This window comes from Myiozetetes cayanensis, unplaced genomic scaffold, assembly GCF_022539395.1.
Source record: "Myiozetetes cayanensis isolate MyiCay16 unplaced genomic scaffold, myiCay2020 scf1, whole genome shotgun sequence".
NCBI classification, from domain to species: Eukaryota; Metazoa; Chordata; class Aves; order Passeriformes; family Tyrannidae; genus Myiozetetes; species Myiozetetes cayanensis.
The window spans coordinates 149,179,089-149,194,164 of NW_026086604.1; the positions used below are offsets into that span (position 1 = coordinate 149,179,089).

At 55.9% G+C, this 15,076-nt stretch overlaps 1 protein-coding gene across 2 annotated transcripts in view; it reads left to right on the forward strand.

The window, feature by feature from the left end:
• The first annotated feature begins 5,069 nt into the window (after window positions 1-5,069).
• The window catches only part of WNT9A (Wnt family member 9A), a 55,568-nt gene continuing 45,561 nt past the window's right edge, over window positions 5,070-15,076 (forward strand). The window contains exon 1 of one of the 2 annotated variants that reach the window (XM_050309932.1): window positions 5,070-5,201. Coding sequence is in view for 1 of the 2 variants with exons in the window: in XM_050309925.1 (XP_050165882.1) it covers window positions 5,107-5,201 (95 nt within the window). In the remaining variant the exon portion in view is untranslated. The remainder of the gene's footprint in view (window positions 5,202-15,076) is intronic. The other variant, XM_050309925.1, reaches the window with a different exon arrangement.

The following is a 15,076-nucleotide window of genomic DNA, read 5'->3' on the forward strand; positions in this document are numbered from 1 at the left end:
TCTTGATTTACTCTAGAAGGGAGTATTTTCATAGTACTTGTGTGTGGAAGAAGAAAAACCTTTGCAAGAGCAGAGCACAACTCAGGAAAGATCTGCAGGGAAGCAGGAGGCAAAAAATTCCATTTTTAGGGATTTTTTTAAGAAATGAATTGCCAGCTTTTGGAAAAAGCAGTGAAAAGAGATGTCCTTTGCTGTCAGAGGAGAATGGTTGGACCTTTTTTTAAGAGAAGCACAAAGAGAGAAAAAGAGGGTTATGAAGATGCATCAAGGGCTGGAGCCCCTCTGCTCTGGAGCCAGGCTGGGAGAGCTGGGGATGTTCACTGGAGAAGAGAAGGAGCCAGGGAGACCTGAGAGCCCCTTGCAGGGCTTAAAGGGGCTCCAGGAGAGCTGGAGAGGGATTGGGGACAAGGCATGGAGGGACAGGACAAGGGGGAATGGCTTCAAGCTGACAGAGGGCAGGGTTAGGTGAGATATTGGGAAGGAATTCCTGGCTGTGAAGGTGGGCAGGCCCTGGCACAGGTTGCCCAGAGAAGCTGTGGCTGCCCCTGGATCCCTGGAAGTGTCCAAGGCCAGGTTGGAACAACCTGGGACAGCGGAAGGTGTCCCTGCCCATGGCAGGGGGTGGGATGAGATGATCTTTAAGGTCCCTTCCAACCCAAACCTTTTTATGATTCCATGATCCTGAGAAGGTCTGTGCATCCCCTCGAGGTCACTTCATACAAAAAGGGGATGAATTGGTCCTTCCTTCAGCTTCCCTTGCAAACAACAGCCTCTTAAATTAGGAAAATTTAGGGGAAAGAGGTGAGAGCTCCTAAAGATCTCCCCTTCCTCTTCCTGCACAAGAAACTTCCAAAGTATTTCATTATATCCCGTGTGGCTGAGGTGCCTCTGGAAGTAACACACTGCAACTGGTTCTGCATGTGGAAAAGTGGGAAGGGGCAGGAGTGGGGATCAAGGCCGTGCTGCTCCTTGTTCCAGGGATTTGCACGACCCAGAGCCCTGGGGAGGCAGGGAAGCTCCCAGCCTGGCTCTCAGCAGCCCAGCTGACAGCAACAGGAATGTTCTGACCGCATTCCCTCTTGGAATCACTGGCACGGGCGGGAGGATGGAGGGAAGGGTTGGAGTTGTAACACACCACCACTGCCTGAAGCTCAGAGCTGTCCCAGGGGTGACTTCAACTGCGGCCAAGGCTGATGGAAAAGAAGCAGGAATCTGGCTTGCAGCCCGTGTGTGGTCACTCAGAAGGGAGGGAACACCCTGGAATTCCACGTGAGGGCGGAAAAGGAGTGACTGGAACCTGAAGGTGGCAGGGGAGACTTGGCTCAGTGTGATCCCCGGGGACAGTGGAACAAACCATGTCCCGTGGGCAGGCGGCATTCCTGGGCCTGCTCTGCTGTTCCAGGCTGCATCCCCGAGGGCAGGGAAATGCCAGGCCCACTTCTCATTAAGGAAAAGCGAGGAAGGGAAGTGCGAGTGGCTGCTCTGGGGGACTCTCAGCTCTCCAGGGCACAGCCTCGGACACCCAGCCCAGCCCCAGCCTGGTGATGCCCCCACCTCCTGCTGCCTTGCTTGAGTTGCTCCAATCTGGGAGTCAGTGCCAAATATTTGGTGGGGAACCCAGGCAGGACGGGCGAGGAGGGATGAAGGAGATGAGCTCACGGGTATTTTCCTTCCCTCTCCACTCCTATGAGTCAATCGATCCGCTGAGCTGGAGCTGCTGCCCTGGAGAGGTTTGGTTCAGGCAGAGAGACCTCGGTGAGCTGCTCAAAATCCTCCTCTCCCTCATGGGAGCTGCTTGGAAGGAGAAAAGCACCCTCAGAAGAGCTACAGGGAGGGAAGGGGAGCCCCAGGCAAAATTAGTGCTGGGTGTCCTGCAAAAAAAAACCCCCATGGATGATGGTGAGGGCTCCTCGGGGTGGGGAAGCCTTTGGAATGACACAGGCAGGCTCCAGAGCTGAGTCATGGAGAGGGAAAACTTGAAGTCACCTTCCAGATCCCCCTGTGGTCCAAGGAAGAGCCTGATGGGGTGGCCACAGCAGCCTGTGCTGGATGAGGATCCCGTCGGCTGTCATGGGACGGTGTCACCCACGGGGCTGGGAGGCAGCCTGGCACTGGGACAAGGATGTCAGGGCTCTTGCAGGATGCCAGACCCTACGACCTGGGCCCTCACAGGTCACTCCCACAAGTGTTTTGGTGCAGCAATGTATTACATATTACATATTACATATTAATTAGAGCAGCACAACGGTGGGGTCGGGATTAGGAGGACACCGGGTTTCTGCTGATGCCAAACCAGAGGTGACAACCACCCTGGGGCTCTTTTCCCAGCATTATCCTTGCACCTTGGCATCTTCTTTTGACCCTACAGAAGGCAGCATGCTGCTGGCAGCAGCACTGTCCCCCGGTGTGGTCACAACCCTTTGGAGTTGCCACTTCAAGCATCACACTCCTTGGCTGCTTGGCCAAGCTCCGGTGTGTCCCCTCCATCCTGGACACAAACCACCCTGACGAAAAAGCCGAGGAATTCCAACGCGTCCCGGACAAGGCGCTGCGCCTGTGTGGCACTGCCCTCTGCTGTCGGTGGCCGTGGGGACACCGGGCTGAGCAGAAACACCGCGATTTATGTCACCTGAGGCAGCTGGGAAGCCGCAGAGCTGTCCCCAGGAGGACGCTGTGCCCGGGGCTGCTGGATGGTCCCCAAGGCGTGACGAGCAGCAAAGCCCCTGGAGGGCTCAGCCCTTGTCGGGCTTCCCTTTTTCCCGGGCTGAAAGCAGAAGTGGGGGGGCTATTTCTGGTGCTGCCTCACCTCGGAAAGAGTCACACGGAGCCCAGAGCATCACCCCGGCCACGGCACCTCCTGTGGGCAGAGGAAATGAGTAACAGCAGGGTCGCTGCCTTTCCGTGACCCTCTGCCTTGGGGCTGCCTGGAGGAACAGGAGTTTCCTTCCACGTGCTGGGATCACCAGCTTCTTGGGGACCTGCATGAAAAAATGACTCTTCAGCTGTCTTTTCCAGCAGAGAAACGCTCGGGAAAAGCCTCCCGGTGATAATATAGAACCTTGTTTGTCCTCCCCTCCATCAACAGCCTTATATTGCCTTTCCCAGAGCTGGAAGAACTCTTGGGAGAGGATAACAACACACAACATGACCCCAGAGGTGGTTCTATCTCCCAAATTCTCCTCAGTGAAAGGCCTCTAGATGGGGCTTTAATGCAATATTGCTGCCGGCCTCTGCCAGGCTGGGATGGCCCCCGGAGCCACCTCACCTCCCAGCACCCACGGGGGCAGCCGGGGGGGATGGCACGGTGGCACCTCACCCCCACCAGTGGGATGAGAGAACTGAAATATTCCCAGATCCTGGGGAATCACGGGGATTTGCGGAAGCTGGATTGGATTTCACACCCCTCCCAGCACGTTTCAGCCCCTACCCCAAGGGTGCTGATCCACAGACACAGTGGGAACCCCAAATCCCACGCAGGGGTGGATGTGGGAAGTTTGAACTGTGCTTTTCCATAAGGCAAAGGTTTGGTCAGGAACCGGGCTGAGATGTTTTATACATTAAAAATTAAAACATCTTCTCCTCTCCCACCCCCAAAATAAGCAGAATCCACATGGATTCCAGTGTTGGGAAAGCTGGAAATGCCTGAGTGCACGGCCAGTGGTGGGAATAAATTCATGGAGCTCCCAGTGTCACTCCAGGTGCTATTCCGGGACAAAAGGTTCATCTTCACTATCCCACCCCCTCCCCACCCCCGTGTGGCTCCTGAATTGGTTTGTCCACAGGCTCTGGGGGTCAGAATGACAGATGACCCCACCATGATCACTCAGGGTCTCACTTTGCTATGTACCCACTTGTCACCTGCTGGGCACAGCTTTGTGCAGATGAGCTCAAACCCCCAGACTTGGTGGCTTTTGAGATGAGAGCCCGGTGTGTGTCTTCCTGCCACGTGTCCCCGTGGGGACAGGGGGTGGCTCAGCAGTGACACACACACACGCTCAGGAGGGAAACCTTTTTGTTCCTGGGTGGCAGCAGCGCTGAAATTACCTCGGGGATGACGGTGCCAGTGACGTCACCTGGAAAAACGCTGCCACAAAGGGTGACATTTAGGGCATTAACCACTTCCCAGCCTCTGCACCACTGCTCAGCTCTTGCCTGAGCTCTGCACAACCACCCATCCCTGGCACGTGCACCCCTTGTACATCCAACCCCTGCACATCTGAGCCTGGCACATCAGCCCTGCCCTGGCACATCCACCCTTTCCATATCTGGCCCTTGCACTGCTGCCCATCCCTGGCCCAGCTGCCCATCTTTGGCACATCCAGCCCCTGCACACTTGGCCCTTGCACACCCAGCCCTTACACAACTGCTTGATCCTTGCCCAGCTGCCCAACCCTGCCACATCCAGCCCTTTCATGACCTCCCGGCCCTTTCTCAGCTGACCAGGTGTGGCAAATCCACCCTTGGCCCTTGCCCAGCTCCCCATGCCTGGCCCTTGCACTACTGCCCATCCCTTGCCCAATCCCTGGCACATCCAGCCAACCCCTGCACACCTGCCCTGATCCTTGCATGACTGCCCATCCCTGGCACACCCACCCCCTGCACACGTGGCGCTTGCACCGCTGCCCACCCCTTGATCCAATCCCTGGCACATCCACCCCTTGCACAACCACCCCACCGCGGGCACATCCAGCCCTCGCGCAATTCCCCGACCCTCGCACAAGCACCCAGACCCGGCACACGCAGCCCTTTCACACCTGCCCCCCTTGCCCCGCTCCCCATCTCTTCCCCAGCTCCCAACCCCTGTGCCACCCACCCCTCTCCCACATCCCTTCCCCCCCCAATCCGCACCGCACCCATCTGGGTGTCCCCCCCTTTTCCCCGGCTCCCTCTCCCTCTCCCGCTCGCTCTCCCCGCCCCGGCGCTCCGTCCCTCCCCCGGGGGGGGTGTCCCCTGCTGCCGTCCCTCCCCCCGGCCGTGTCCCGCCCCCGGCCCGCCCCGGCCGGCCGTGCTCTCGGTGCCGGCCGCGCTATAAGAAGCGGGGCGGGCGGCGGGGCCGCAGCGGGCGCGGCGGGGGAACGAGATGAGCAGCGCCGGCGCCGCTGCAAGATGCTGGATGGACACGTCCTGCTGGGATGGCTCTCCTCCTGCGCGCTCCTAGGGCTGCTCGCCTGCGCCCCGCGGCCCTCCGCCGCCTACTTCGGGTAGGTGCCCCCCTGTGCTCCTGCTCTTTAACTTTTACTTTAGTTTTTTTTTATTTTTGTTTAAATGTTTTTTGGGTTTTTTTCTCTATGTGCCTCGTCCGTCCCGCCCGACGTGGGGGATGCTGCTGCGCTCCTTCCCTCTCGCTGGGTGCGGGCATCCCGGGATGACAGCCCGTGCCGGGAGAGGGGTACCCGGGGGCGACATCCCCGCGCCTGTCCCGCGTCCCACCGCTCCACAGCCGGGCGACCCCCGAATTCCTTCGGCGCTGCCGGGCTCTCCGGGAGCCCACCCGGAGCTGCCGGGCTGCGGGAAGCGGCCGCTGAGCTCGGGGGAATGCTCTGTTCCCCCTTTTTTCCGAGGGGGTGACCCGCATGGAGGGGACCTGTAGCGCGCCAGGTGCGGGGCGTAACCCCCACCAGCTTGGGACAACTCCAAAAAACTCTTTTTTCGCCCAATTTAACCTCATGCCTCAACACCAGGTGCTGGCCAGCGGGTGCTGGCATCATCCCGGCGGTGTTGTTTTTTTTTAGGAGGGGTGCGTGCCGTATCCACCTTCCCGTGGCGTGGAGGTGATTCCCGAGGGAGCGGGGGGGTCCCCGCATCCCGGCGCTCACCTGTGCGCGGGGCAGGGTGTGGCCGGCAGGGGGCGCCCCGGCCCGGCAGGTGGATCCCGATCTTTCCCATTCCCGACCCCTTATCCCAGTTATCCTCTTTATCCCCCTTTTCCCCCTTATCCCCTCTCCGTGGGCGCGGGGTTGAGCTGGAGGACCCAAGTAAAACCCGCTCCCTCCCGCAGCCACGTCGCGGGGCTTCAGCTCTCAGTGTCTTTCCCCTCTCTGCTTTTTGGGGTGTCACTGCCTCTTATCCTTTATTTTAAAACTGTTTGTCCCAAAATGTTGTGTCGGATTGCGAGGGGAGTAGGACGCGAGCAGTCGTGTACGAGGTTTTGGTGCAGGTTTACTCCAGAATGGTGATTCTTGCTTTTCGGTTTTTTGTTTTTTTGGTTTTTTTTTTTTTTTGGGGGGGGAGGGATGTTATGTTGTGACCGCTGGTAGGAGCCACCGGACCAGCCCTGGAGAATGTTTTAGCAGACTTGAGGTTTTCCCCCCTTCTTTCCAGTAAAACAAATCCCGGTGTTGAGGCTTGTCCATTGCTTGTGGTCTGGCAAAGCTTTCCAAACAGTGCTACTTACATCTTCTGTTTCCAACTCCGCAACCATTTAAACTTCCTGCTGCCGGGGCTGCTTTTCTGAAGGCAGCAGCCTGCCCTGTGTGTGTGCAGGGTTTTTAGGAAAAGCCCTCTTCTGCCTCGGCAGCACACGGAGGGCTGCACTGAGCCCGCTGCTCGTGTGTCTGCTGGAGACCACCGGCACTGAGCGGCTGAATTGTGCCTTGGGGACCGATGGGGTTTGGAAGGAGCTTGGCTGGAACTCCCCTGTTAATCCGTGCAGTCTGGTGTCTGCTGCAGTGCAGCAGGTAACTCATTCCAGTTCCTTCTGGGATTTCTCTGCTGGCTGGGGGAGATTTTTAACTTAAGAGGGGAACACGTTGAGCCACGGCCGGGTCTGTCCTGAGCAGTCTGGGTTGTTCTCTGTCGTGGTACAGCTGCTGTCTCGGATTTGAGACTCCCTCTCTGGCAAGAAGGAGGGGATAGGAGGTTCCAGATGTGGACCCAGCCAGATGTGCACTCCAAGTGCTCCGGGGCTGCTGTGGTGTGGAGTTTGCTTATGCAAAGCATCCCGAGCTTAAAGCCCCAGCGAAGGAGCAGCATCTGCTGTTAATCTGCTCTTTGTTCTTCCAAGAGGCCTCAAGCAGAGGCTGCACTTGCTGAGCTGCTGGGGGGCACTGGGAGCACTCAGAGCCGAGATCCCAGGTCCTGATAATCCCTGGTGTGATATAACAAGTGCGTGTGGAAGAGCTGAGCCCTCCTCACCGCGGGCTTCTGTGTACTGATAAGGAAGGAAATCTTCCCTGGGGAAAAGCTGGATGTTCCTGCAGAACTCGGAGCCGGTCTCTGCCAGTGCCCTGTGAAGGCTCGTATTGACTTTTCTTCCGATGGAGAAGCTGCTCCAGGAGAGGCAGCACATCTGTTTATTCTAATAAATCTTTCCTGAATGTGTCACCTGAGCTAAAATACTGAATTGGGCTCAGCTGATGCCCCAGCCTTTCTAGGCAGGGGGAGGGATGCTCCTTCCCAACCCGGGGCATCACCAGAGCCACCAGGACACTTTTTGGTGGCCTGCTGGACCCTCTGCTCCGGGTGCTGCCACGCCTGTCACAGGAGGTGGTGGGGCACAGACCGTGTTAAGCAGATGTCGTGGTGTGGCTGCAGCTTGGCTGCTCCCTTCCCCAGTCTGGAGGGGGATAGGGACAGCTGTGGATGATCCCTTCCTTCCCCCCCCCCCATCCCCAATGTCTTATTTCAGGGAAAGAATTCGGTGTCTCCAAATGTGTGGCCTGGTGGGGAATTAGTGGGGACAGAAATGGGGCCCTGGTTATGTGATAACAAGATTGTGTCAGCGTGCAGTTATGTCTGGGGCTGTCCCCGGGGGCAGCAGGGGGTGCTGGGGTGGGAATAGCGCGGCTGGAGGCTGCTGCTTCCCTGGAATTCTGGCTGTGGTGTTCTTGGAGGGATGCATAAGCAGCCAAGAATGAGAAGTGCCCTCTGGAAGCTGAGCTTGGTGTGCGTGTGTGAGGTAATGCTGGTGCAGATGGGGCTCTGGCTGCTGCCTTGGAGGAGCTGTGCTGAAGGAAATGGTTCAGTGTCCATGGTGAAGGGAGGGACAGGTTTTTCCCTTGCCTTGGGGTGACCTGGGTGTTGCTGCTCTCCTCCCTGGAGCCAGGAGGGAAGCAGGTGCCCTGGAACTGATACCCAGCACAGGCAGGACCTCATGGGATGCTGGTCTGCAGCACCAGTGGAGGTGAGACCCTGCAGGCACCTGTTCAGGAGGGGTTTTAGGGCTTATAGTCAGCCCTAACCACTGGAAAACAGCTGGAAGAGACCATCTACAGGGATGTGGTGGTGCTACAGCTCCCAAGCCTTGTCTTCTTGATGGTAAAAAGGAAAACCCGTGTCTGCAAAACTGAGCACAGCCCCCGTGGCTTGCTGTGTGTTTAGAGCTGCACATGAGGACACCTGACGATGGTGGGTGTATTTTGGGGTAGGAGGTGGTGTAGGAGACGGCTACAGGCTCAGTCTGCACCAGAGGGGGAAGCATTGCCTTGAGAGAAGTGTCAGCTGAGAGCAGGGTGAGATGCTCTGGCCGTTCCAAAAGTTCCCCGAGCTTTTCTGCCCAGCCATCGCCTCTGCAGCTGGGCTGTCCGAAAACTAATTTGCACCATATTCCAACTGGCTGGTGGGGGTAGTTTGGAGCAGCCCCAGACTGCTGGGATCCCTGAGAAAGCATTGCATTTCACTTTTCCTCCTGCTCTGCTTTCCCCGTGCCTTTTGCACGCTCTGGGTGTGGGCACCTCCCCTCCTCCCTTTCCTCCTTCAGATGTGGCTGGGGGGTGGTGGAAATGCCGGAGCAGCATCTGGGAATTGCGTTGGGTCTTGCACTGCTGGGCTCTGGAAGTGGCAGATGACAAGATTAGCCGTGCTGGGATGACAGGCAGGCCGAGGAACTCCAATCCTGCTGCGCCCTGGTTGCTGGTGGGAAGGAAGGGAATCCAGCCCGGAGGAGCTGCTGCTTTCCCGAGCTGCCTGATCCTGTGGATCCGAGGTGACAGCCTGTGCAGGGCCATAAATCACCCCGCCCCGCCCTCTGTTTCTTTCTGGGTGTTCTGATTTAGAGTCTGATTCAGTTTTGATGCCCCCACCTCCCTTGTTTTTCCCTGGCCGAAGGAGCGTTCTCAGCGTGTCGGGATTTGCTCCGCTCTGCTTGAGCAGCAGAAGGAGCCGAGCAGCTCTGCCCCCTCTGCAAACACTTGTCAAGACAGTAGTAATGTTACAAGTGGCTCATGCTTACATAGTGTTTATATTGACAGATTGCAATGTTCTTCATAAATGTAACCGATCTGCGCTCCGCACGCAGGCAACAGGAACCCTCAAATGCTCACGAGGGGGAGAGGGAGGGAGGGGAAGCATAGCTTGCCCTAATTTACCAACACACCCCTGGGGAGAGCAGGTCTTTTGCTGCACAGTGTGTGTGTGGGGGGGGTTTCCAGCGTGGGAAGTGCAATAAATATATTTTTATTCCCTTTGGCAGGTGCAGAATAGGTGCCCACGGGCATAACCGCGCCCTGTAGGTGCTGTTGGGTGGAAACTTTGTAGTTCAGGGGTGTAATTTTGCTGAAAGCCCTCGGAAAAGAGCTGGATGTTGGATGCAAGGGGTGTTCAGGAGCTGCGATCGCCGAGGGGGTGGGTGGTCAGGCACTGAACAGGCTCCCCCAGGGCAGAGGGCACAGCCCCGAGGCTGCCGGAGCTCCGGGAGGGTTTGGATGATCCTCTGGGGCAGAGGGTTGGGACTGCTGGGAATGGGCCTGTGCAGGGCTGAGGGTTGGACTGGGTGATGATCCTTGTGGGTCCCTTCCAACAGGGGCACAATCCTTTGATTAGGGATGAGCCCAACCACTGTCACTCCGAGCGCCTGGCATCAGCTCGAGTGTCCCCTCCAACAAAACCAATCCCACGGCTCGGCTCTGCTGCCTGTTTTTTCCAGCCCGTGGGACGCTCCGGGTGCTGTCGCCCATCCAGGATTTCCGTGCCTGTCACTGGATGGTGGTGTGGGGCCACCCGAAGGCGCGGGAGCTCCCGGGGCGAAGCTGCGGCGCGCTGGCTTCTCTCGCTCGGCGTGCGTGAGATGGAGCAGCTGGTTCTCCCGGAGCAAACCCGAAAAAAACAAAAACCTGGGCTCGGGTGGCGAGGCAGGAATGCGCAGAGCGCAGGCAAACACAGCTGGAGCCTGCAGAGGCAGCTCCCCGGGGCTGGCAGGGCGGGCTCTGCCATCCCAACCCCGCCGCGTTCTGGGTGGGTTTTTAAGGGGCTGGTTTTTTTGGGTTTCTTACCAAGGGTGTGCCTGGTTTGGTTTGAGTGTTTTATCCCCCCCCCCCCCCCCCCCCTTTTTTTGTCACGTAGGGACTGCTCTGAGTCCTGCCTGGCTCCTCTCCCAAAGTTGGCCTCTCTGGGTCAACTCAAAGCAGTGTTTAACCTCCATTCCTTTAGCCCCGTTGGAGCCCCGTGCCCAGAAGCAGCATTTGCTTTGTAGATGCTTGGAAGTGGCACTGGATTTGATGGAGTGGTTCCCTGGCAAACCCAGGAACACTTGGAAAAATAAGTGTGTGCAGCTGAGGTCTGCCAGACCTGCATCTGCATCCCTGGGGACCAGGACCTGTCCCAAATCAGGCTGGGAAGTACCTGAAAGCTCCTCCTGCCTGCTGTGTACTTAGAGGATGGAACAACCCTTAATTTAGGTCAGGATTAGTGGTTTTTTTTATGCCTTAAGTACTGGATTGACCATGTGGCTTGAGACTTGGGGACCACTGCCTCGTGCCTCAGTTTCCCTCACTTGGGAAGACACTGGAGCTGTTTCTCTCTGAACTCAACTCAGTGGTGGGAATTTTCACAGCCTGTGCACCCAAATATTGCATATTTTCTTTGCAGGGCTGTAAATGACCCCCTGGGGGGAGAAGATGGCTTGTAATAAGGGGAATATTGAATGTATAATTGAATTGGCAAAGCAGGAGTGCAGTTCTTTAGCCTGGTGTGATGCAGGACTAGAGAGCAGAAATCCACAGGACTCTGGTCTCCTGGGGAAAGGCCTGGTCAATGATTAACTTGCTTTCTGGAAGCTGCTGACAACAATAAAAGAGAGTCCAGCCCCACAACCCCAACACAAAAAGCCCGGGAGTGTTTAATAATTAAAGGCCTTGTGCTTTATCCGGGGTAATGAGAATTGCCTTGAGGCTCATGCAGTGGCAGGTAATTGAATTAGCTGTGGGATTGGGAAGGGGGAGGACGTTGAGTGGAAGGTCTGGGAGACTTCGTGGAGTAGTCACTGTGATGCTTCTCAGTTTGAGTCTCTCTGACCAGGCTGAGTTTTGGCAGTTCTTGCTGCTTGCTTCATTTTTCAATATCCCATCTAACCCTGCTCTCTTCCAGTTCAGAGCCATCTCCCTTTGTCCTGTCGCTCTCTGCCTGTGTAAAAAGTCCCTCTCCAGCTCTCTTGTAGATGTTCCCCCCCAGGGATGCTCCATTCCATCCCCTTCACTTAAGGAGGTGCTGACAGTGTCTTTATTCCTAATAAATGTTAATATTTAAACACTCCTTAAGAGTTTCTTTTTGGTGGAAAATCTTCATCAGAAGACACCGTTGAACTTAAGATCCCATGGAGGTGACTGAGTAGGCAGAGGAGGTGCTGACCCCACTGCAGGAGGGAATTCCTGGTGCAGAGCTGTCCAGAGCTGCACAGGGGTGGTGGGACCTGCAAATCTTGGCTCAGCAGAGCTGAAGGTTGGACTTAACCAGCCCTGTCCCTGTTGCATCCCTGTGTACTGATGCCTTCTAGGAGGGACTTAAGTTGGAAGGGGGTTTTTGGAGATGTTCCACTGGAATATCCCCACTGGGGAGTCAGCCTTGGAATGTGGTTTGGGGTAACCCTTCTGAGGTTGGAAGGATTTCTGCTGCCAGAAGCTCCCAAATCTCTGCCCCAGTCACACAGAGCGATGTGGCACCTTCAAGGCTTGGACTGGATCAGCTCCCATCCGAATTTTTGCCATCTGAGGTGTTGGACAAGAGGGTTCAATGCATCAAAACTGTCTTGATCCGCTCTCTCCCTGTTTCTAACCGTGTGGTTCCAGCTGGCTCTTGGGTGGGGGATGGCACTTGCTTAATTCATACTTAAAAAATCTTTTGTTAGACACAAAACTTCACCCCAAGTGCCCAAACCATCCAGGCAGCAACCTGCCAGCTTCCCTGAGGGCGTGCTGAAGCAATCCAAGGAGTCTCCCACACCTGGCTTTCCAGACTGCAAACACGCTGAGCCCCTGGCTCCCCTCCACGCCGAAGCAGCCCTTGCTCTCTGCGGCCAAAAAAAAAAAGCTCTCTGGTGTCTTGTGGGGTGTTAATACGATTGGTTTCTCGATCTGAGGAGAAGCCCTCGAGCAGAGGGGCCCGTTGTTTGCACTCTTAAATGGCCATGGACTCAGGACTGGTGGGATGTGTTTTCCTGACTTACTGCCCCCAGAGCTCGGGAGCCAGCTCAGGTCAGGTTGGATAGGAGCTAGGCATTATTCTGGTGCTGGGTGGAAAGGGTTAACCCTTTTAGAACCCGGCTTTTTGACATCTAATTACAAATTTCCCCCTCTTCTCCTGTTCCTAACTGTGCTTTTTAAGGTTCCCTCAGACCGTGGCTGTAAGTGCTAATGAGCCTTATCTCTGGAGATAGCGTCAGAAAATACACTTATGAAGTTTATCAGCTCAGCAAGCTTTACATTTTATTGTAATGCGTGTTTGCACTGCTCTGAGTGGAACAGGGAGTTATTTTGACTGCGTGGATAAACACAGCAGTTACAAGATTTGCTGGAGCTGATAGAAAAATCTCTCCCGACTTTCTTCCCTCTCTCAGCTCTTGTTCCAAATGGATCCAGCAGCTCCTGCCTGCTCCCTGGTAGTTCTTCCAGCCTGCTTTGTGACCTTAAATCATTCTTCTCTGAGGTGTGGGGAGTGTTTTGTTAATTCAGTTGCTGAAGGGTTTTTTGGGGGGAGGGGGGGAGGAGAGGGGGGGAAATGACAGGTTAAAAAAACTTGAACTCTTTCTTTGGAAGGAACACAGAGGAAAACAGCTCTTCTGTGCATGCACTGCAGAACATGCAAACTCAACAGTACGTGACAGTACTGCTGAGTCTGTGCTGGCCTGGGAGAAGCTGCAGTTCCTGCTGGTGGGATCTTGGGCTCTATGGGAGCTGGCGTGGATTTTATGGGCAGATTTGACCTAGCTGATTAAAAAAAGGCGTTAATTGGACCGCCAGGTGCTCGTGGAGTTCGGGGTGAAACTTGCTCTGCCTCCTGCATCTGCTGTGCACTGGAGGGGTGAGTTTTGTAACTGGAGCAAAAAGTTTCCTTTCCTGGAAGAACTGCTCGGAGCCTTCCAGAGGCCTGAGGCAGCAGAGCTGGCCACTGACTGTGTGGAACAGGAGGTGGCTTCTTGTGCTGGGCAGCAACGTGTCACTTCCCCTGAATGTGAATGGATACATGGGCCTCCCAGGGCATGTCTGAGCTCAGCTCAAAACCCTGTCAGATGCTCCTGTCTGGCTGAGGAACGGGCAGAAGTTTAGGCAGAACCTTGGTCTGCTGTTGGAAACCTCTGAAACCAGGTGGTAAAGCAGCCTCCCAACTCAAGTGGGGTCAAGAAACTGTTGTTTCCAAGGCCAGGGGCTTTTGGAAGAGTTCAGCTGGTGAGCAAAAGAATTAGAATTCCATCTACTCTCGGTCTACTTATTTTTGTTTTCTCCTTCTGTTGTTGACAGTGGGAAATTAAGAGTTTATTTTGAGGGTGGGTCTGGAGTGGGACCCCTGGATGGTGTGTGATGAGCAGGTGGGTGAGACAGGAGGCCAAAAAGAATGGCTTTGACAGGCAGAGCCCACAGCTCGACACTGGGCTTTCTGCTCCTGGAACTTGAGCAGCCCTGGGGAGACCTGAGAGCTCTTTGCAGGGCCTAAAGGGGCTCCAGGAGAGCTGGAGAGGGTTTGGGGACAAGGCATGGAGTGACAGGACACAGGGAATGGCTTCAAACTGCCAGAGGGGCAGGGATAGTGGGATATTGGGAAGGAATTCCTGGCTTTGAGTGTGGGCAGGCCCTGGCACAGGTTGCCCAGAGAAGCTGTGGCTGCCCCTGGATCCCTGGAAGTGTCCAAGGCCAGGTTGGATGGGGCTTTGAGCAACCTGGGCTAGTGGAAGGTGTCCCTGCCCGTGCCAGGGGGTGGGACTGGATGAACTTTAAGGTCCCTTCCAACCCAAACCATCCTGTGATTCTCCTTAAAAGGAACTGCTCCAAAACCACCAGCAGTGCCACACGAGCATCTCCTTGTGGGGGGCGGGGGGGGGCTCTCCCGTATGTGCAAGAAAACCTGTTCTAACTCCCGGTCAGAGCAGGTTATTACCCTTTAAATTCCACCTCCACCGAGTGCCTCCTGTTCCCTGGGTGCCATCCATCAGCAGGAGGTGACAGCTCCCCAGCCCTGCCCGTGGGAGGGAGCCGTGTGTTGCTGCAGGGTGTGTGGGAGGGCTCTGGTGCTCGCTGACCCCGCTGGGGGGGCTGCAGGGTCCCCTCAGGGGCTGTCCCATCTGCTGAGCTCAGCCTGCCAGGCTCCTTCTCAGGACTTTCTGGGGGTCTTTGGTGCCTTCCCACCCGTCCTGATCCCTTCAGAGAAATGGCCCAGAGGCATCGCTGTGTGCCCTGCTTTTGCTCCCTGTTTTTCCCACAGCTGATTCCCAGGATAAACCTCACCCTGCTCAGCTGGGTGCATTGTTTTGGTTTTTTATTTCTTTTTTTTTATTATTATTTTTTTTTTTTGTTCAACTGTTACGGTGAGCTCAGGCCTTTAAATATCCTCATTTTAACGTCATCTCCGAAGATTGATTCTCTTTATTTAAAGATTGCCGATCTGATGCTTTGGTAATGCAACAAAAACAAAGCCAGGCAGCCCTGGGGGGTGTAACTGCACTTTTTTTTTCTTTTTTGAGATTCCAGCTGGAGGTTGGGGGGGGTGAAGGTGCTTCTTGCTGGCCCAGAGCACCCTGTGGGGCTTTGCAGCTCCGTTTTAGGGTTGCTGTCAGCACCCACCTTGCTCCCTGAAGCTGCCACGGCGAAATGTTCCGTCCTCTGGGTGTGTCCAGCTGCTTCTCCTTGGCTGTGCTGAAGTGGCTTCGTTTTGC